This window comes from Mustela putorius, unplaced genomic scaffold, assembly GCF_011764305.1.
Source record: "Mustela putorius furo isolate JIRA1106 unplaced genomic scaffold, ASM1176430v1.1 tig00003867_pilon_pilon_pilon, whole genome shotgun sequence".
Lineage (NCBI taxonomy): Eukaryota > Metazoa > Chordata > Mammalia > Carnivora > Mustelidae > Mustela > Mustela putorius.
In genome coordinates, this window is record NW_025422019.1 from 22,050,880 (window position 1) to 22,074,146 (window position 23,267).

Sequence of the window (23,267 nt, forward strand, 5' to 3'; positions counted from 1 at the left end):
AATGCAGGGCTGGCTTGGGATTCTCTCTCTCCCTCTGCCTCTCCCCCCACACTCCCTAGCTGGTGCTCTTTCTTTCTCACACTCTAAACAAACAAACAAACAAACAAACATATATATAAACACAATCTTAAAAAAGAAAAATTTTTTTAATTAAATTAGTGCCTGTCCACAATAAAATTTTATAGTGGGTCTAAGGCAAATCAGATGCAACCTTCCTGCCTCTTCTCTCCCTCTTACTGTATGTATGTATGTGCTTGTATACTGGTCAGGAATTCACAACAATGACTATGGCCAGGAGAATTCTATATAACTTTATAACAGAAAACATTTAAATATTTTTCTCTTTACACATAAAGAATGAGGTGGCTTTAGGTGCACCTGGGTGGCTTAGTCAATTACCTGTTTGACTTTTAGTTTTAGCCTGGGTCATGATATTGGGGTCCAGGGATCGAGCCCTGTGTGGGGCTCTGCACTGGGCACTGGTCCCTCTCCCACCCCTCTCCCCTCTACCATACCCTGACTGGTGCATGTGAGTGTGCACACATGAGTCCTCTTTCTCTTCCTTTCTCTAATAAATAAATAAAATCTTTTTATTTTTATTTATTTATTTATTTTTAAAGAGTGAAGTGGCTTTATATTATGTTCATAGAGTAAATGCTTTAGTGTGAAATAACCCTGGATTCAAGTTCCAATTCCACAATCAACTAGCCATAAAAGTTTGGGTAAGTTATATAACCTCCTTGGGGCTCTTTTACCATATTAATAAAATAAGGATAGTAAAGGATTATGTGAGATAATGAATATAAAGCCTTTAACACATTTTCTGGGCCATATGGCAAACACAGCAAATATTGGGAATTATGGTTATTATGATGATCAATAATGATCAGTTCAAACAGTATAATATACTGCAACAGTTAAATCACATTATCATAAGGAACAAATTGTAGATATTCCAGAAAAATATTCATATAGCTAACATTTCATTATTCCATTTTGCTTCAGTAAACAAAAAAATACTAAAGACAAACTTGCCAGTAATATAAACTAGTCTGCAACAGTCCTTGATAATCAGTGATGACTATACTTTGAGGCTTTATGAACTGATGAGTACCAATTTCATAAAGTGGTAAATGAGGTTTCATGATACTATGATAAGCTAATTTTTTTTTCATGTTTTGAGGACATATGGGAGACAGTATTAGGAAAAACACTTAAAGGCACATGAATGTCAATTATTACACATATAGACCATGAATGTTGTTCAGTATAAATGGAGTTTCAGAGAACATAAAGGTTTTTCATTATTTCCTTTTTCCTCAGAAGAGTTCACTAAGAGCATTGTGGACTAGAGCAGATGCATTTAACACAGTTTTGGTTATGAAACCTGGAAGTCCTATACTCAGTTTGAATAAACCTACCTTTCTTTTTTTTTTTTTAGAAGTTAGGAGAGGGGCAGAGGGCGAAGCAGAGAGAGAATTCCAAGCAGGCCTCATGCCCAGTGTAGAGCCCGACAAGGCGTTCCATTTTACAGACCTGAGCCGAAATCAAGAGCTGGGTGCTTAACCGACTAAGCCACCCAGGTGCTCCAAACTTTGCTTTTCTTAATCAGTTACTATATTAAATATTTTTTTGCTTCCCCAACAATGCTAAGTTTGGTATATTCACCTACAAAATAGCCTCTCTTAGTGTTTAATAAATGCCGATAGCATGAACTACACATGACAATTACTCTTCATTTCTGTCTTGCTGTTGACACTTTCAAGATAGAACGAAATGCATTAAACAAAACAAATATGTTCGCCATTTTTGCAATGTTAATTAACGAATAATTCTTGTAAATAAAAGTACTTGATTTTAAGTAAAAAGATAAGTGTTTCAGAATAAATGCTAACTTAAATGATCATTGTCATTTATTAAAACAGAACAGATACTTGTATTATCTTCTCCCTTACTTTCACCATGTTTAAGAATAACCAGTAGTCATCACATGACTGGAAAATCATATGTATTTAAGCAAAAAAAAAAAAAAAAAAAGGAAAAGAAAAGTCTGGAACAATACAAAGATAATGTCTCATTCTTTCCATTCATTAAATACTAATGCCACACGCATACAAGACAAGAAGGTGATAGTTTAGCCTACCTTTTAAATCCACCTTTTTTAGAAATAGTTTTGAGTCATTTTCAGCAGTATTACTCTTCTGCCTTACCCTTCCATGGGTAAAAGTAGCTAACCTGAGATTTTTTTTTTTTTTTTTAACAGAAAAGCCGGTTGCTCCGACTTTGTGAACACAGGGACAAAACTTTCTCATGTGAGACCTTAGTTTCACCAGAATTGTGCTCAAATTCCTTTCACTGTGGCCATGTCAGATGATGACACGAATACAATAGGTACGATCCGGGGTCACAAAACACTCACCACAGTTGGCCTCATCTGATGCATCTGCACAGTCTGGATCCTCATCACAAACCCACAGCTTGGAAATGCAATGTTTAGTTGTTTTACACTGGAAATAGTCTGGAGAACAGCTGTTTTCGGCTTAAGAGGAAAACATGTATTATAAAAGCAGCTTTGAACAAGAACAGACATTTTATCTAAAAATCAATCAGAGGAACAAATGCTTAAGAAAAGTCAACTGGAAATATATTATCTTTTAATTAATAAGGCTCTGAAGGTGAAGGGTTTTAACTTTCATTATCTATCATATATTCCAAATATCCTTCCCAGTAGAAAGAAATAAAATATATTTCTATAATGATACATTTGATAAAAATCAGAGTTCTCAATACAAGCCTCCCTTGATTAGCTATATTTTGAAATCAATTTTAAAAACAAAGAATTTGGAAACTTTCTGAATAATTTTACCAAATAAATATAAGAATTTATACATATGCATTTCTATAAATAGAAGAATAATAAAATCAGAAGGTATTTGTGAATCAGGAACTAAAAAGCATCAAACTTCTCAAAATCTCTAGTTGCATTGAGTTTTTGAGGGAAGGGGTGAACATCTGACTTAGACTGTAAAATGCCTCACAAATCCTAGTCAGTTTAATGGATCAGCTCTTGGAATGACTAACCATAAAGAACTGGTACTGACTTTATTCTGAATGCACCATCTTAATCAAATTGCTGGATGACTGCACATTATTTACTGATAAAAGTTTTAGGGGAATAAAATAAAATTTCAGCAAGACAGAAACGTTGACAGCAGTTCTGTTGAAACCCTGAAACCTGACAGGTACTTTATTGCTCATATTCTGTGTGTTTGGGTTTTCGTGTGGACATGCCTGTCTGCCTACGTGCATGTATGTATATGATGGAAATTGTTTTGCCTTCCATTGAATCTGTTTGATTTTTGGTAGGGGATGAAAAGAAGAGGTGAAAAGAGTAGAAAATATTTTACTATTGTTCTTTGAAGTAGCTGGCAAAGATACATTAAACAGAGTATTATTTACATTTTAAAACAAATAATTTTGTTAGGTTTTTTTGCTCAGATTTTCTCATCATGCATTCGACATGTATTTTCTGGGGGAAATGATCTCTAATTAATAGAGTTGATTTCAAGTAACTAATCAACAGAAGAAAATTATTTGTAGCTGCTTAATGTGGGCAAAAAAAATATCAATTTATGAATAAAACACCACAGTCACCTGTAATGTTGGTTTTGTTGCTTCTTTTAAGGATGATTTGAATGAATATTCATTGTTTAATGTTTGTTGTAATCTTTAGGTAGCTATCTAAGTAAAGACCACCCATGTTTTAATTTTATTTAAAGTCTTTACAGGGAACATCTTAAGTAACCCATCCCCCAAGGTGCCAATTTAGAGGTATATGTTCCATAATTACTGTACATTTTTCTACATTATGCGTATGTATGGCACACAATAAAACATTTTAGACCCATGTCAGCTGACTCAGAAGTAAGACAAGATGGAACATTCTGAGGTGACTTACGACAGTCCCTTTCATCTTCTTCATCCCCACAGTCATCTTGTCCGTTACATCTGAGGTTTACCGGGATGCATTTTTGGTTCTTTGTACACTTGAACTGACCTGACAGGCAGACATGTGTGTCTAAAAGAAAGAAAGAAGAACAACAACAAATCTGCACTGAAAACTGTGCCTGCATTTAAATTGGTGCAGACAAAATCAGGTATGAATTGGACTTATGCTCCTTGGTTAAGAATTTAATCACCTACCACAGTTGAGTTCATCAGAATTGTCACCACAGTCATTCTCTCCATCACAGATGAAAGCTGGCAGAGCACAGAGCCCAGTGCCACACTGAAACCGGCCTGGCTGACATTTAAATTCAGCTAGGGGAGAAAACAGACTGTATCATTGAATGCCAAGCTTTGCTCATGACCTCTTAAATAGAGCTTTTCTGATGTTATGGGTATTTATTATTTCATTATATTAAACATACCCTAGAGCACACCGTGAATGTCTCATACTTAGGAGCTATTGGATTCAGATGTACAGCATGACTAGGCTATGAGCAACTCAGATGGCCTCCAGATTACATATCACAAATTAACAGTAAGAAATCCAAGACAATAATGCATCTTTGCCATATTTCTTAGTTTATATATGAAATAATGATAACAATATTCATCATAATAAAGTAGGCTCTATTGAATATCTGCTCTGTATCAAACACTGGGTGACACACTTTCACAAAGAGGTACTAACTGAATCTCATCAAAACCTTCTCACCTCAGCATCTCCACGACTGTTTTATAAATGAAAAAACTAGGTCTCATGGATATTAATAACTCACTCAAGTATGTACAAGTTTCAAGTGCCAGATATGGAAATTAGATCTAGATCTGACTCTGAGTCTTCTCACAAACTATATTGCTTGGCAATAAAATACTTACCTTTTGACTGATAAACATAATGTATGTAGTTCAGATAAGTCAACTGAATGAATATTAATAGTGATATTTTAAACCTTCTTTGGGAAATTAATTATGCTTTTATATTTACAATATGAAGTAAAAAATTTCCTTAACATTAAAAAAAAAATCTCAATATGTGCTCGACTTCCATAGAAGTGAGTACTAAAATGCTGAAAGTCATTCAATTTCTAACATTTCTTAGTAAACCACACTAAGTGTTAAAACTGTGTGATACTTAATTTCTCACATTCTAAACTCATACATTTCCTCTGTGTTTTGTTGCTTCATATATGATTTTCTTGAAATCACATATGATTTCTTCAATTTTGGTAGCAAAGGATGGTCCTCTACCAAAAAAAAAAAAAAAAATCTTCCCATAAGATTTCTAACTATCAGAGGAGTTTCAATACCTGGAAGATAGCTGGGAAGCCTATCTGACCTTCAAATGTGCCTCCAGAATGATCTTTTGTGTACTAGAGCATCATTGAAAATGCAGTTAAAAACTTAAGATGCCAGAGAATTCATGATGCATCACTCAACCACATTTATTTAAACATTATTGAAGTTTGCAAGTATGTGAAACTGGGTTTAACTTTTCATGCCTTTTCAGATGAAATTATTGAGACTGTCAGTAACTTAGTACCTGTAAATTTTGAAGATATAGCTACTCAAATATGAATTCTAGACAGTCCAGAGACTCATGTACATCACTCCCACCTACCTCACCATAACTCTCAAAATAAGCCTTCATGCCTACAGATGTTCAGTGCTATTAACCCAAGTAAAAGATTATTTACTAAAAGATCACAGAGACAATGTCACCAATAAAAACATGTAGTACTGGTATTTAACTAGGATAAGGATGATACAGAGACCGTTAGATACTAGATGTCTCTTTGCTTTCCCCTTAAAAGACATTAAGGTTATATTTGTTCATCATATATTTTCAAAAGGTGTAAATATGAAAATCTTTGGTTATTTTTTTATATCAGTATGGTTACAGCATGATACTCCAGTCAAGATGAAAGAGCTAAGTAGCTGCAGATAGTTTAGAAGGGAAAGCATTGGGAGCCACTGACTGTGTCTTCAAGTCATCATGGTGGGTATTTCTCAGAGAAACACTTCAGTGAATCTGGGCAGGGAAAGTCATCCTAATATGAGGACTCATTTAATGTATTTGTTCTTCATTATTTCTATAAATTACAAAATAGGTTGTATTCATTTTATTTATTATATTGTTAAAAGTTTACTTTATTGTAGGGAAATCAATAACTTTCTTTTAATGAGTAAATCTCAGTTGATCACCAATATAATTTGTTCCTTTGATAGCCTTTTGAATTCAAATATAATTCAGGCATAATAGTATATTTACATCATACAAAAACTACTCATATGTATTGTCTATCACAGTGAAAACAAAAATATACTGAAAAATCAAAGACCAATGGATCTTTCAAAAACATAAGAAGAATATTAGAAAAGCAATTATTTCTGTAACTTTTCTTCCTTTTTCTTGAATACATTATTAGCTGTTTTCAAATGAAAACAATGAACAATGTGAAACAACTTCAAATGGTTTATATGCTTTGTAGTGACCAGAGAGATGGAATACATCTCATCTAAGTAACTATCAAGAGACCCTAAGGTTAGAACAGTTTTTGTAATTATGTGGTAGAAAATTTTATAGCAGAAAGTAACCAGCTTTTACTTAGTATACTGTCTTTCTTTAGTATAAGCTTAAGGATCTTGAACTCAATTGTTAAGGCCAAATCATGGCAACTATCCACCGAGATTTGAGGGAATTATCATGATCAACTAGAAGCATCTTAAACTTGATAGGATTGTATTGGAGTGACCGATAGTGTGAACTACAAAAGACTATCAAGAAAAAGTTTACTGATTGTCCATTATAACCGAAGTTATCAAAGATAAATAAATGTATATACACATATGTGAACATAAACATAAGCCATACACACACACACACATTTTTATATGGGCATACCTACCTATATGTATGTGTGTATATATGTATGTATGTATGTATGTATGTATGTATGTATGTATATATGTATGTATGTATTTGGCATCTAACCATTCCAATCACAATTTGAGTCAAAGTAAAATTAGCAGTCATTTTAAGGAATACCTAAGAGCATAATAAATTATTAGTAGACCAAACTAATGATTTATATTTTTTAAAAAAATCTCACTTTTAAAGAATGTTCAGTATTTTAACGCTGTGAAGATTAATCCCTTAAAGGTAAGATCTTAGTTATTGGTTGGCATTCTGCAAACTTGCCATTTTTTGCTTTTGATTTGGTGATATATCCAGGCAAAATTATTGTTATTTATACTGATCATTACACAGAGTGTAATTTTTCTGTAAGCAAGAAAATTTAAAACAAAACACTAATATAAATTGCTGATGATGTCATTCTAAATGTAACAGTTAACAGAGACATACTCAAGAGATTGTTGATAATTTTTTTTTGTATTTTTAAAGATTTTGTAAAAGTATCAGAAGGTCTGGGCATTTCAGCAGTGTACTTACGACAGTCGTCAGGTTCGTCAGATCCGTCGCCACAGTCATCCACAGTGTCACATTTCCACCAGAATGGAATACATTTATCAGTTTTGCATCGAAACTTTAAAAAAAAAATAGGAAAAAAGGAAAGAAAAAAAAAAGGTTGAAGAAGCCTACCTCGATATAAAATTGATATTTAAAAACTTACCAGGGCAGAGTAGCCTAGCCTATACTCTCGCTGCAAATGTTAACTGTGGTGGTCTTAGAGCATTCCACAATAGGGAATAAATGCACAACAAGCAGCAAAATGATCCTCCAGGAAAGCATATTGTTCAGGAAAACCTCCTGAGATTTCTGGAACACAGACAAGCTCATTCATTTACATTTGATCTACGGCTGCTGGCTGCTCTTGCACCACAAGAAGTTAGGCAGTTGCTACAGAGACCATGTGGCCGGCAAATTTAATATACTTATTATCTGAGCCTTTACAGAAAGCATGGCAAATGCTGAACAGGGCTAAAAATCACCAGAAATATCAGGAACAGTTATCCTGAATGTATTGAAAAGTTGAATTAATTCAGTTAATTCAAATTAAGTTAACTGAACTGCATTTTCTTAGGAATCTTAGACAATTGGATTAACATCTCTCTATCTCTATTCCTTAGCCACCAAATGAGGAGTTATATAATCTGGATGATCTTTTCTGGCACTGTCATGCTGTTATTCTGTGGAATTTTCTGAACATACTGCCTTTAGCCATAATGAATATCTGCCCAAATAAGTTTTAAGAATATTTCTTTAAAGCAGTTAAAACTGGTACAGTTATTTTCAGTTTTCAGAATTCCTAATAAATATACATGATCTTTGAGGGTAAATAAACTGTCACAACTAAAAAATAGGTACAAAAATTGCACTAGATAGTTAAACATGCAAGGAAGACTTTGTTTAAAACTTCCAATAGGGGAAAGAGAGTGAACAGAACTCCACTGAAACAAAAAGTGGGGGTAGGTTGAAGCTTAGAGGTAAACTAATGGAAAAGTATGGAAGATGTTGGTTAACATGATTAGGCTGTCTGTATTTGCTAGACTGTACTTATCAAAGGTGGGCTCCAACCTTCCAATAGGGACCAAGATAGTCAGGGACCATCTTTCTTGATGATTAAACCTCTAGGGGATAGTTCCCAGTCCTTGAGGAAGACATTCCTAAGCTGTAAAACTGGGAAGAAGCTGGGAGAAAATTTACATCTCAAAAGGGCAGAGAAATAATCCACAATTGCAAGTTTTCTAAAGTGAATGCTCTAATTAAAGGGACTCAGGGATCTACAGTCAGGAAGAAACTGTCTAAAGGTCCTTCAAGCTGAGGAATGTTTGTTAATGCTATCTTGGTCAAAGACTTAACCACAATATGCTACATCCTCCCCACATAGCCTGGCAAAGAACTTAGCAAATAGTAGGTATCTCTAAGTTAAAATGAACATTGCAAATCAAAAAACAGTAAAATAAAATAAGGCTGCAGAAAATTTTTTGCTGAATATCTTTTTGAATATTGCATATTTTAAATAAAACACTAAAGAAAACTGCTATAATAAAACTTATTCTTAAGATTATTAAAAAAATATTCACTGACATATTTATTAGTGTGTGGTTTTTTTTTTTTTTTCAAAGATTTGTTTATTTATTTTAGAGAGAGAGAGAGAACCTGAGCACTTTGGGGGTAGGGGCGGAGGAAGAGGAAGAGAGGCAGAGAAGCAGACTCCCCAACTCAGTGGACAACCCAGGCACCCCTATTAATATGTTTTATTTGTCCTATCATCCCTTCTATTTAAAACAGTTAAAAGTGGGGGTGTCTGGGTGGCTCAGTGGGTTAAGCTTCTGCCTTCACCTCAGGTCATGATCTCAGGGTCCTGGGATGGAGCACCACATCAGGCTATCTGCTCAGCAGGGAGCCTGCTTCCCTACCCCCCACCTGCCTCTCTGCCTACTTGTGATCTCTGTCTGTCAAAAAATAAATAAAATCTTTAAAAAATAAAATAAAATAGTTAACAATTATAAGATAAGAAATTCCATTATTTACAGAAGTTTTTTTTTTTAACTCCTTTCTTTTGAAATAAACATCAAATGGAAGATTAATAACAGAGAAACTAGTTGAAAATGTTATATGGTAGTATTTACTTGTAAGCTACTTAGCACACATGTAACATATTATCAGAAAAATATTACAGAAGATTATTATTGGATTTTTTATAAGAAAGGTATCTGAATTCGAATTCTTTTCCTGATACAGAGCACAGAATTATTGTTTCCTCTAAACTTCACTATTTGCCAAATGGACAGAGACCAAGAAAATTCAGTACTTAGGGATCTCAATCAGTTTTAAGCTTATTCTCATAAAAGAAACTAATGAAAACCATGCTTTCTATATGAAGAGTATATATATCTGAAATAGTTACCATTAAAAATTTACTTTAAATTATTAAAACCATGCAATAAAGTTTACTTTCTTCTAACACTATCAAATTGTTTTCTTCTATACTTCAACAGAAAATCAGTGAAAACATATATCACAAAATTCATCTGGAATTGAAAATATTTGATAATTTTCTAAAATTTATTAATTTTCTTTTTGAAGTGTTTCTGTTGTAATTCTCATGTGAGTGACCTGAAAGCAAGGTTACATTTACTTACCATGCTGTATGCCAGACAGATAGGTAACCTATAAAAATATAGCCTAGGTTCAATTTTGTCTAATGCAATAGATTAGCAAGCTAAAAGTTTGTTCAATTAAAGTACTCTTACTTTCTTCAAGTAACAGAAAATTTGATGCTAGCTTTTTCTTAATCTCTCTGGATACCATGAAGTTGATTCAAGGCAGATCTACATTATGTTCTTAAATAAGGGTGTGATTTTTCCCCCCAATAGAGATATGGGAGGAAATAGAGCACTATGAATACAAGGGAAGATCTGACTGTTCCACTGATTTTCCTGTACTTGCTTAGCCTGTGGTCATGTCTGTGGTGGTTTTTATAAATTACTACAGGAAAAATATTACCTTTATAGATAGTGACTGTCTGGGGATATAAGGCTAACTCTGAAAGCAATTGCCCTGAACATTAAACATTTCCAGTCATTACAGTATATCAAAGCACATTAGCAAGAGGATTTCATGTCTCCTGAGTATATTCAAAGCCTTCCCAATCAAGATTTGAAAAATATCTAAAATACATATTTTAAAACTCACTACATATGCCCAATTTAAATAAACACCAACTGTTGGAATTATATATGACATGATGACTGTGCTTGCCATTTCATTTTTAATAAGAACATAAAAAGGTTTTGAGCTAAGAGAAGGCCAGGGTAAAATATACTTATTATGTTTCTCTTTATGCTAATCAACATTTTATTCATTACTCTCAAAGGAAGATTTCTTCTATTTTGTATCTGGGCTTCATTTTTTATACTTAAATACAGTAACGTAAAAAAGATAAATGCTAAATATAAATATAAAACATTCTTCATGGTAAATGTTCTCCAAGACTAATATCTTCATAAAATAAATTGCGAACTGCAATTATCATCCACAAGAAGAAGCTATAAAGAAACTACTAAATACATGTCTATTAAAATGGATACAAGTATAAAATACAAATCCTGCATACACAAGTGAGGTTTACTGCAACAGAAAAATCTCTACTTAAAAACTAAGTAAAGCTATTTTTAATTTACTTTTTATTAAAAATAAAAATGATTTAAATTTAATATTTGAAGTGATAAATGCTATAATAATTGGATTTAATCTTGATTTTTAAAGGATTTTCATGTTCATTTCAATTCTAATAGAATTCTTACTGATGTGATTTGCCTGTTTTATTTTTCTAAAAGTCAATGCTATTCAGGGGATATATCTTTAGATGCTAAAAAATAAAAAAATCCTGTGGTAAGATAAATTTAAAATGTAACATTTTTATCAGGATGCTAACTGGTATGATTCTGAAATACTTGGATTATTTGCTTCATTTCAATCTCAAACCTCATTTAAAATTGTGTTTCTATCAACTGACTTTTCTCCAAGAAGTATATAGTAGATAGTTTTTTTCTCTTATTGCATCAGGAAAAAAATAAATGGCTTCATAAACCCTAAGACATACTGGGATCTCTACTAATGGATTACATTAACTGCTCTTCATTAACTTTTTTTGTAAAAATGAAATGAATGATAACTCTTTTCTTCAGGATGTACTGCTGACAACAAAGATGTATGATTCACAATTTGTGTTGTTATTGTTAGTGTTCTGTCTCACTATAGTAGAATTTTTTTTAATTAAAAAAATTCTTCTAAAAACATGATTGGGGTATTTAAAAGCTTTTTATATATCTTAATCATATCATCAGTAATACCAAATTGGGAGATAATTTAATTATATTAATAATATTTTTCTGGGTTGATTTAGGTATTCATTTAGTTTATCTGATTTTTTTGCATTGAATAGACATAACTACAGGTTTCCTTATATAATAATTTGAAATCTTTTATTCCCTTTATGATTATGGGAAGGCTGCTGTTTTGAGATATTCATCTGTGTGTCAAGCATCCTTTGGCTTTGCTCTATTTCTGGTTGGCTATAGAGGTTCTCCACTCTGTAAGAGGCTCAGGCAGGCATGATCATTTCTACTAAGTCACCTAAGGCCACAGTGTTAGGCACCAACAGAGAGACTCTTGGATCTCACCCCCAACAAGAGACCAAGTTATTTCAGAATAACTTTGAGTTTAAACTGGACATTTTCTAAACTAAATAGTACTAGCAGGAATTATATTTAAAAAGTTTTAAGAACCTAGGATTTCTCCCTTAGAATTTCTTTCTAGGAATAATTAGGTTGCTTATTTTGACATTCACAGTGATTTAAATTTCTAGTTCTCTAAAGATAAAGTATTTTACCTACATAAATGCTTGGGGGATTATAATTAAAACAATACGCATTGTAAAAAAAAGAAGAAACTGTGACCTGTGCTTCCAATAACACATCAGAACCTCCTGATGGCAGCGCACACTAATTTCACACACATCCTTGCATGTGTTCTAGTTGGACCCCAGGACACGGGCAATAACAACACTACGTACCAGGAACTTCTCCCATTTAATATCCATAAGAGTGGCCTGGAAATACTAGTATTTCCATTCAAAAGATGAGAACACAGAAGCATCATGAAGGTAAGTAACAAACCCAAGATTATTCAGCCAATTTCAAGCAGAGTCAGGGTGACAGTCCCAGTGAATGTACCCTTAACCACTACACCTACTGTCTACCACAAAATGGTTTGATGTTTGGCATTATACAGTTCTTTACTGGTGATACTCCTAGTGATAACTTGAGAATCTGGGTGAGCTAGTATTAGTTTCTCTGTTCTGAAAATAAACACACCCAAGGAGAAATTCAGTATTTTACCATGAAGTCACTGCTAAAATTAGGAAACCAGAAGATTCAAAACACAAAATTCTGGGACTCCTGGGTGGCTTAGTCGGTTAAGTATCTGTCTTCAGCTCAGGTTATGATCCCAGAGTCCTGGGGTCAAGTTCCACATGGGGCTTCTTGCTCAAGTGGGGAGCCTGCTTCTCCCTCTACCTCTGCCTGCCACTCCCCAGGCCTGTTCTCTGTGTGTGTGTGTCCAAAAAAAAAAGAAAAAAAATATATATATATTTAAAAAATAAAAATAAATACCCCCCCATAGAATTCTAAGAACAAATTTTAGACATTTTCAAAACAAATTATGGTCCCTTTGACAATTTTATTTTATATAACAGAGCAACTCAAATATAAAAAATCAAATCTTATAATGTCATCTATCACCCAAAATTTGTTAGTAGTAATATCAAGAACATGCAACTAAATACTATTGAGCATACATTTTAAAATCTTTACTAGAAAGAATTACATGTTGAAGAAAAAGAGTTTGGGAAGGAAATTAGATCATACAATTTTTCAATAAAAAATTTAGAAAATGGACTTTTTGTCCAATTCATTTCTTCCATGCCTATCCTTTGTTAAGGGATGGGAGGAGCATATACATGGTGACATAGCAGATTATCTAGGAAGGTTTGTTTATTTGTTTAAACTGTATATATCTTAGTCTTCACCCTATGCCACAATTACCCTGCCTTCTTGAAATATGTTTGATCTCTTCTAATGATTCTGCTATGTCCATTCATGATTTGAACCATTTACTCTGTGTGGAGCTGTGTAAAAATGGTTTCCAGGTTTGTTTTCTCTTTTTGGGCTCTATGTGTATCTCCTATTTCCTGAGGTCTCGTTCTCAGGATGACATCAATTGTTTTTCCCTTACTCTATGACTCTCTATAATTTGTATAGAGATGTATGGGACTCTCTATATGATGTATGGGAAGTTCATCATACTATGCTAAACAACAAAAAATGATGTTTCCAAGTGGTTTAAGCCAATAAACAAAATGTAGGCAAAATCTTTATAACAGCTTGATGATACATCTTATGAAATAATTTCTAGGGCTCTACTCACCTGACTGGCTGTGCAGTTGGATAAGCAAGTCCTATTGTCAGCTGCAAGATAGAAGTTGGTGGGACATGCACAGGTGTGAGTCTTTCCAGGGGCTAAAAGGCACAGATGACTGCAACCACCATTATTTATCATACAGAGATGTTTGGAGACTACAGATGAGAAAGAAACAGCAAAACAGAAAAATCAAGACCAAAATATAATATGGGATTAGAAACAGGGCATTAAAACTTCATAGTTTGTAGAATTTTGTAATCAGGAGATCAGCAAGGTCATAAATATTGTTGTATTCTGTTGTAAATTCTATTCACTGCCCAGTGGTATTTATTTTACCATTAAATAATTTTAAGGATGTAGTTCCACAAAAACAAGCATTTTAGTATTAAAAAATATTGTCCATCGGAATATAGAGTAGAAGCATTTTGGATGAAGACATACATATGTTTAGAATTATAAATGTAAAATAAAACAATGAAGCAATGATCTACAACTAATAGTGTAGATGGCTTTGTTTTATAAGCCAAATAGTGGCTTAAGCAAAAATAATCAAACTTTTATTGCATAAGACCTGACAGAATTCTACTAGACATATGCTTAAAAAACTTGATATATTTCTCCTTCTTAGAGCCCCAGAGACACTTAAATATAATTCCTTTCACACAGCATTCCAGAAAGTAAGGATCCTATAACTATTTTGTTAAGAAATCATTTCAAGAATGCATTCTCTACTTCTCTAACTACATTTATTATCATTTCAACTTAGTATTTCAACAAATTAATAATTCTCTATACTATTATTGAGCTTCTAATCATATTCCTTAATAGACAAACTTGAAATCAACCCAATTCATCCTGTACAGTTAAGCTAAATAATGAAATCTGGTACTCTTTCTCAAAAATAAATTTACATTTAGCCATGGAAGAAACAAAAGTGGAATGTTACTAAAAGATGTGGATGTGCTTATGGAAATCATGGAAAGAATAATTACCATCGGGTTGTCTATAAGAATGATACACCTGGATATCTGTGATGGCATGCCATGAGTTAATCAGTGAGAGTCTGTCTGCTCCCGAGGTTTTATGGGCACGGCTGAGTGACTTGGTTTTCCCATCAGTCCAGTAGATGTAGTCTTCAAACAATGTTAGTGCAATCACCCCTGGAATATCTTGATTAGGGACTGTAATAGGAGATGGTAAGATTAATGTTCAGTCTTGGAAGACTGCCAGTTAAAATATTCAATACTACATGGGCTGACAGATACAACTGCTACAGAACTTCATGTGAATAATTGCTGTGACAACCTGTCAGGCCAGCAAGGTTCTTTATTACCGGTTAAGAGAATGCAGGGTCTGGCTCAGGAGTTTACTTCGCTCAGAGTTTGCCCGATTCGACCACTGGGAGGAAGTGAATGCTATCTTGCTTATGAGTAATGGTTGCTTCACCAGAAACAAATACCATCCAGTAGTTAAATATGTGTATATATCCATCCAATTGGTCCCAACTTAAACCCTTACAACTACAGTTTATTGACTACTACTTTCTTCCACTTCCAAATCGATTAAATTATATATCCAGGATGAAATGTTTATCTATCTGGAGATAGAGTGACTCTAAGACCACTATAAACTATTTCAGTCGCTGAGATTTTATGAGTATTTTTACATGCAAGATGAGCTGGGATAGGGATGGACGAAAATAAGTGTCACAGACAACAACGTATTAGGCAGATTTAACTGTCATAAAACTGTTTAGTTGCAGGTTAAAATCATTTCATAATTATATTTTCATAATAGGACTAGGTTTAAATGTAAATAGTAGATTGAGCATCACAAATGTGAATTTTTCATTCAAGAGATTCCAGGGTCCTATCAGGCATATGGGATATGAAAAATCTGTTTGGTGATCGAAGGTTTAAGTAACTTTAAAATGTGATATAGTTTTCTTCAAAAAACAGTTTCAAAAGCTACCAATAAAGAAAGTGGAAATTCCTTAATTTGCACAAGCATTACAATGTTTTCCCATATTTGTTTTCAGATCTATTTTTAGAAATTCTGCGAGACTGTTCACGAATGAAAAAAGGTACTGTAAGTCCAATAACAAGTACTTTTTTATAAATTAGATTTTCACGACTAAGATTTAATATTCCTCATTCAGGAATAACAGAGAAACTATCAAAATTTCAAATACAATTTGGAATTTTTACTCAGTGGGGTGAAAGGTGATCAGAGAATTCACAGAGACAGAGAATGTCTGTCTCTGTGACACAGAGAAAATAGAAATAAAAGCAGTAAGACGAAACTTCTCCAAATAGGTGACACTTTAAACTACTGACAATTATCACTGTAGGGGGTAGACAGAAATCCGTCTCAGAATAGATATTATGCCTATGAAACAAAACTTTAAAAAAACAAAACCAAAAAACCTGTTAAGTGTACACTTTTGATGCAAGTACTCAAACTGAATTATTTGTGCACTCCTGTAAATATGAAGTCTATTGCTAGAATGATAAGTGGAATTGGATAGAAAGATGAAGAGGATACTTTACTAGAATGAATCATATCTGAGTTATTTACACAAACCATTCCCACTTTCCCTCTTTAACTGTATAAATTCATTCCAGAAAGAGAAAACTAATGTGGTAAAATGTTAACCACCAGGTGAATCTTGGTGATGGGTGACTGTAACAGTCTTTCAACAGATGTGTATGTTTGGAAATCTTAAAAATAAAACAAAACTTGGCAAAAAAAAAAAAAGTTGAAAGATACAATTCGGATTTCTTTAGATGCAAAGGAAATAATTAGATCATTAAATATGGACTCAAAAACTTAATTGTCATTTAAAAGAAGTCTCAGTTCACCAGAGATTCAATTAATTTATACACAAAAAGTGGAGTTATTTTATTAATTTGCCTATTAACACCTCTAATGTTGCATAGTTTTTTTGATTACTCAGTAAGTAACTTACAACTGATGTTTATTAAGTACTCTTGTGTCATGAAGTTGGCAGTGATTTTCAGTGGGTGGAGGCAGGCAATTCTGACCCCACAACAAAGAATGTTCAGGCCCAAATAGTAATACTTCTGAGGTTATGAAACTCTGCTGTAAGGTATGTACTTTATGCACCTTATTTTATTGAATATGCTTCATTTTACTGTGTAGTAGCAGACAGATCTCACTTCACAGATGAGCAAGATAAGATCTGGAAAATTTAAGAATCTTGACCAAAGAGGGGGATTAAAAACCAGTAAATGAAGGTACTGGTATTTAAATCTAAAACAGTCTCTGGCTGCCAAGTTCTTTGCCATTTTACATCCTAGCACTGGTTTCAAGAAAGCCAGCCTCATACGCAAAAGTACTGTTATAGACTGAATTGTTTCCTTCTCTTCCAAATTCATATGTTGAAGCCCTAGCTCCCGGGATGACTATATTTGGAGACAGGTAAGAGTGGGGTCCTAATCCAATATGACCAGTGTCCTTATAAGAAGAGAAAAACAGAGACACCAGGCATGTACACATATAAAGAAAAGGTCATGTGAAGACACAGCAAGAAGATAGCCATCTACAGCCAAGAAGAGAGAAGCTTCAGGAGAAACCAAGTCTGCCACGACCTTCGTCTTGGACTGCCAGCCTCTACAACTATGAGAAAATAAATGTTTATTTAAGCCACCCAGCTTGTGGTACTTTATAGGGCAGCCTTAGCAAACTAATGCAAATATATAAGGGCATGAGACTGATTTCATAAGCTCCATGTGAAAGTGGGTGGGGCGGAGGGTGAGGGAGAGAGACAAGCAAACTCCACACTGAGCCTGACTTGGGGCTCCATCCCCGAACCCTGAAATCATGACTGAGATAAAATCAAGAGTCAGATGCTTAACTGACTGAGCCACCCAGGCATCCTGAAAGTCAGTTTATTTAATTACTTCATTGAATTTACATTATGTTTTCAGACATGGGGCAATTTAAGTACTGGACAAGTTTCCTCTCTCTAAGCTTGTAGTGACTACCTATCAGAAAATCTCTGTTATCAGATAATCAGTATAAATTTATGGGGATCAGAAAGGTGAACTCTTACTTCAGAAGATGGGACACAACTAAATGTATAGAGATCAAGGTGAAGAAAATTAGAGATCAATATAGAAAAGGTCAAAGTAAGGAAAATTAGTCTATTTGCTCAAAGAGACTATCAGTTTGATTTAATCCCTTGTTTGATACTGGAGTAAAGAACAAGACTATCACTCTTAGCTTTATAAGCTCACTCCCAGGACTGTTCATTTGGCAAACAAGTGTATTTCCCAAAGAGCATCAGATACAACCACCAGAGTGTTTGTTCTAGAGAAAACAAAGTAAAAACACCAACTTTTGTTAACAAGGGGATATCCAGTCCCACATATCTAACACTATAGTAGCTCCAACAATCTATTCTCTAAGAGATGGTGAAACTTCACTTAATACCACAAGCAACGTCAATGAAAATCAAGCCAAACAAAAGAAAGCAAAACAAACACAAACAAAATCTTTTTATATTGCCTTCTAGGAGTTTAGCTTACAACTTGGCAGTACACTTTATTTCTTCTTGAGGATTTAAACCTCTCCAACAAGGTATTTGACTATTTGCTTAAACTTCTGGAGTGGGGGGGAAGCCATATATTAACTGCTAAATGATAAGTATAAATAAATGAATCCCACGTTTGCTTTTCCATCAACAGATGAAGAATTCAGCCCACATTGAGGCTAAAAGAGATGTTCTGAGCCAAATCATCATTTTAGTAAAAGGAACTTTCCTGATTTAGAATGAGAAAAATAAAATTGCTTATTTTTGGTTGTCTCCTTATTTATCTTCTTATTACTTTGTAAATATGTACATTTATATGTATATATGTAATTATATATTATATATGTGTACATTTGTAATATATCATTATACATATACTTATCTATGTATATTCATATATAATTAATAATAAGTACATAATAAGTAAGTCCATATAAATATAAACATGGAATGTGATGACATGAGAAAAACATTTAACAAATTCACTGAGATGTGGCTGTGTTTATGGAGAAAGTAGTCAATGTTTTCTCAAAATAATAATGGCTATCCTTTTTAAAAGAAAAATAGTATCACTGAGTATCATATATAAGACTGCACTTGCTTAATTAAAAGAGAAATGTGAAAAATAAACTTAAAGCACACTTCATTTACAGGTATACATAGACATACAAAATAAGACAGAAAAAACAGAACTATTGCATGGCCTGTAATGGGTATTTATTATACATTTTAAAGCTGCTTTCTGCAGTTAAGTCTCTATTCTGGATAACAGCACTATTTATTTTACCATTTCCAGCATTTCACTCAAGTATTAGGCTCCTAATTTTTATCTTATAGACTATATCTATCAGAATAAAGAACTTGGTATTCGGTAAAAAAATATATCAAAGAAATACTCTTTGTGAAGGTTTTCTTTTTTGGTCAATTTGGATGCTATCCTATTAACATTTCTAATAATTACAACAAATAGAAAAGGTGGCAATCCAGAATATGCTTTTGGCTTAACCACTGCCTCACAGAGTTATTCTATTATGATGCTCTTGATGACTGATCTTTTGATAGCATTCATCATACTAAACAAGTATATTCCTTGATAATATCTTTCAAATTTTGTATTTCAACTTTAGTTTAAATACTTAACAAAATGGACCAGTTACACAGTATTCATCTTTCATTGAGTTAAAATGTGGTAATTGGTGCTATGAGTAGGATATAATATTGGGATAATGGCAGAAACAACATGACTCTGCCCAGGGGGTTAAAATAGAAATTTTACTAGAGGTAAAATTTCTCTCTCTTTTTTGCCCCTTATATCCCCTCCAAGATTTACTTTAAGAATTAAATGTGATTTTAAAATATTACTTTATATGTAACAATCCCTATAATTTATTGTTATAAAATTACTTTAAAAACTTTAGCAATATTCTAGTAAAGTAAACAAAGTAAAGTAAAACAAAGTTCATAGAACACAACCACCAAATTCAGTAATTATTATTATAAGTAAATCAAAATTACAGAGTAATTTGAGCATTACTATTTTTTTCTTTTTTTGAGTATAAAGAATTTATGTATTGTTTGGAGGAAAATACCTAAATGTTTTCACTGTATGGCTGATTAGGTTTGGAAATTTAATCTAAAAATTTAAAGTAAACAAGGATATCAAATAAAACATAAAATTTTGCCAAATTTCCCCTTTTTACTGTATTTTAAGATTCCCATTGTCTTATTCTTGGTGCCATTATCTCACGGAAAGGCTCACATTCTCTTACACCTGAAATACGGAAAAATTATTCCAACTTTTTTCATTGTTTTTAATCTCATCCAATCTCCTTTGTGTTATTCAGGTCTCCTATAAACAGAAAATACATTTTTTAATGAGAATTTAAAATATTTTAATAAATGAATTATTTACAGAAGTATGGGCATGGTCAATGGACTGATGATGGATTGTTTTTTCTTATGCCGCTTATCAGAATCTGGTGACAGCTATAGCTAAAGGAGAGGAACCACACAACAAGAACAGTGATCATTCAGTGAAGGAACTCAGCCTCTGCCAAACCACTGTGGTTGGGCCTGACGGAAAGAAAATAAGTAAATAGTCCAACATCTTCCTCCACCCACCATTCAAGCTCCTGTCAATCTCATGGATACAATTCAACCTGGAGTCAGAATATGAAAGAGCCTGGGTGATACAGTCCACAAAAATCCACATTCTAGCATTTAGAAAATGGCAAAGAAGTAGAGGTAAGATAACCTAGAGCTCCATCCACTCAATATTTCCAATATTATTTTAAATCTCACATATCTCTTCCCTAATCAAAAACCATCAATGACATCCCCTTTGTAGGCAGTATGGTACACACATTTGAGCTTGATGAAAACACCTTTGTCTTCAGAAGAGGATCCAGATGCTCTCTATTCTGAGAGACCCTGATACTAACCATTTTTCCCAACATCGTTCTAAAAAATAATGTACAACAACCTATGTAGAGAAGTTGGGGCATAAATTAATGGAGCAGCATCAAAGCCAAAAAAAAAAAAAATGGAAGAAATGAAACAAAGAAAAACAAACAGCATTCAAAAAATGAGGTGAGATTAAATTAAGGCTTCAGAAAGAATATAGACTGATAAACAATAAAATTAGATGATGGAAGAAAATGGATTAACATGGCAAAAAAAAAAAAAATGGGGGCTTCAAAGCAGTGGTCAGTAAGTTGGTGGATAATGACTTTTCTTTATGAAGAGTGACAGAGAAGAGTGGATGGGAAAATGGTCCCAGGATACTGATTTCCAGAAAATGAATGCTAAGCCAGTAGTTATAGCTACAAATACCCCATCAAAACGAATGTGCTTTATATAACCTTAGGGCCAAGGACATTTATTCTTTGTCAGTAATTATACATCCCCTCAGTGTTATTGGTTGCAGAGTCCTTTTTTTTTTAAATAAGTATTTCCTCAAAATCATTTTTAAAAAGATATAAAATATTCCATTTAATATTTGCCTCCATGATCATTTTCTCTGCCTACTCTTTAATACAACTCTGCTTAATGGTAATAGTATTATAAAGAAAATTTCAGGCAAATGGATCTGAAGTCCATTGTTCAAAGTGAATAAAGGCATTAAGAAATGGCAAGAATACTAAGGATATCTAACATTAACAAATATTATGATAGAATTTCAAATTTATTTTTTCCAGTATAAACATAATCTTTCAAAAAGTTCATCCATCAGTGAAACCTTAAATGAGACAAGAAATAAGTTTCTTCTCTTCAGTATATGCCATAGTGAATAGCAGATCTAAGTTGCTACTACCAGGAGTCTATTATTTGAGACTATCTTTTAAATGCTGACACTGAACAAATGCCCAAATAATAGTTATATGTACCCCCCTTAAGGCATCAGTTTATACTGGGACACTTAAATGTATAAGATTTTGAAACAAATGTCATGTATAATGGCAAATATAGAAACTAATGCTATATTTAGAGTTCTTCTTTAAAGCCATTTGTAAGAGGCTAACGGCATCCTTTGTCCATCCTTTTGTAGTATTATTTGCCTCTTTTTCCCCACCTTGTCACTTCAAATAATACATACTTTCTATATAGATTACAAATATGTGGTTTAATATAAGTCAACCACTTCCTGGTTTCACCTACATTTTTTCAAAGTTATTCATAATAGATGTCAAATACAGCCATTCAATATTTAAGATCTGAAAGGGTTATTTCTGTTAATGAGTTTGAGAATTTATAAAGCAGACAATGTGAACTGTCTGGACATTTGTTTTGAAAACTAGACTATGCCTAAAGTACTATCTCTTGACCAGGGGACTGCTCTGCAGTCTCTAAATGAAGCAACATTACTCCATGCACTTGGTAAATATATAGTCCTATTGCTTTGAAAGGCTCTGAGGTTTTTTTTTGCTGGTGATACAAACCTTCATAGACATTTGGCAATGTGTCTTCAGAGATGATGACCAATACTAAATACAGGAGTTATGATATTCCCCACACACATGCATTAGGAATGTGTTTGAGGATCCTAATGACAGCAGAAGCCTTGGGTGGGGGCAGGAAGCACTTTGCCTTTGGGACAGATCTCAACAGAGCCATTTTCATGAGTTTGGTATCTGGTCTTCCCACATTCCTACAATTATAAATATGGTTCTAGAATAAAAAGTGAAGAGGGTAACATATTTCAAGCATTTCAAAACATGTTCTAGGTAGTTGTAGGAATAAGTAGGAGTAAATGAAGGAATTGATAGAACAGCCTCTGTCCCAGTTCCAACCTCAGCTAAATTCCTTTAAGAAATGTTAGAAAATCCCTGATTAGCTAGAATCCCCATTCTCTGGATAAAAACAATGAAACATACTGTGGCAAAGAAACTTGTTTAAATTATACAGCAACCTGGACCAAAGCCAGATCTACTGATCCCCAACACCCCACTGTCTCCAATTTAAGGTAGAACATTGTTGAAAGTGGCTGTAAACTCATGCTAGGGTAATACTTAAAATTTCCCATTTAAAAGAAAGTATATGGGTCATATGTGGCATTTGCAAAATAATAATCTATTGAAACATATATACAATTTAATGTAACAGGTCCTATTCTAGGAACAAAACTGAAAGACATGATTGACACTAAAATTCTAAGACTTTTTAGAAATGGCAGTTAATTTCAATTTATTTTACTGTTTCAGGAACTTATCTATGGTAACTGAATTGTATTTTGCTCCCTTCCATTAACTTTTATTG

General features: G+C 33.3%; 1 protein-coding gene across 1 annotated transcript in view; it reads right to left on the reverse strand.

Annotated features, from left to right (window-relative positions):
* The window catches only part of LRP1B (LDL receptor related protein 1B), a 1,620,129-nt gene that overhangs the window by 196,777 nt on the left and 1,400,085 nt on the right, over positions 1-23,267 (reverse strand). Inside the window, exons 61-66 of the mRNA XM_045066491.1 lie at positions 14,950-15,138; positions 13,964-14,112; positions 7,460-7,553; positions 4,204-4,320; positions 3,959-4,078; positions 2,420-2,539 (exon numbers count right to left, since the gene is read on the reverse strand). Of these exons, the coding sequence (XP_044922426.1) occupies positions 2,420-2,539; positions 3,959-4,078; positions 4,204-4,320; positions 7,460-7,553; positions 13,964-14,112; positions 14,950-15,138 (789 nt within the window). The remainder of the gene's footprint in view (positions 1-2,419; positions 2,540-3,958; positions 4,079-4,203; positions 4,321-7,459; positions 7,554-13,963; positions 14,113-14,949; positions 15,139-23,267) is intronic.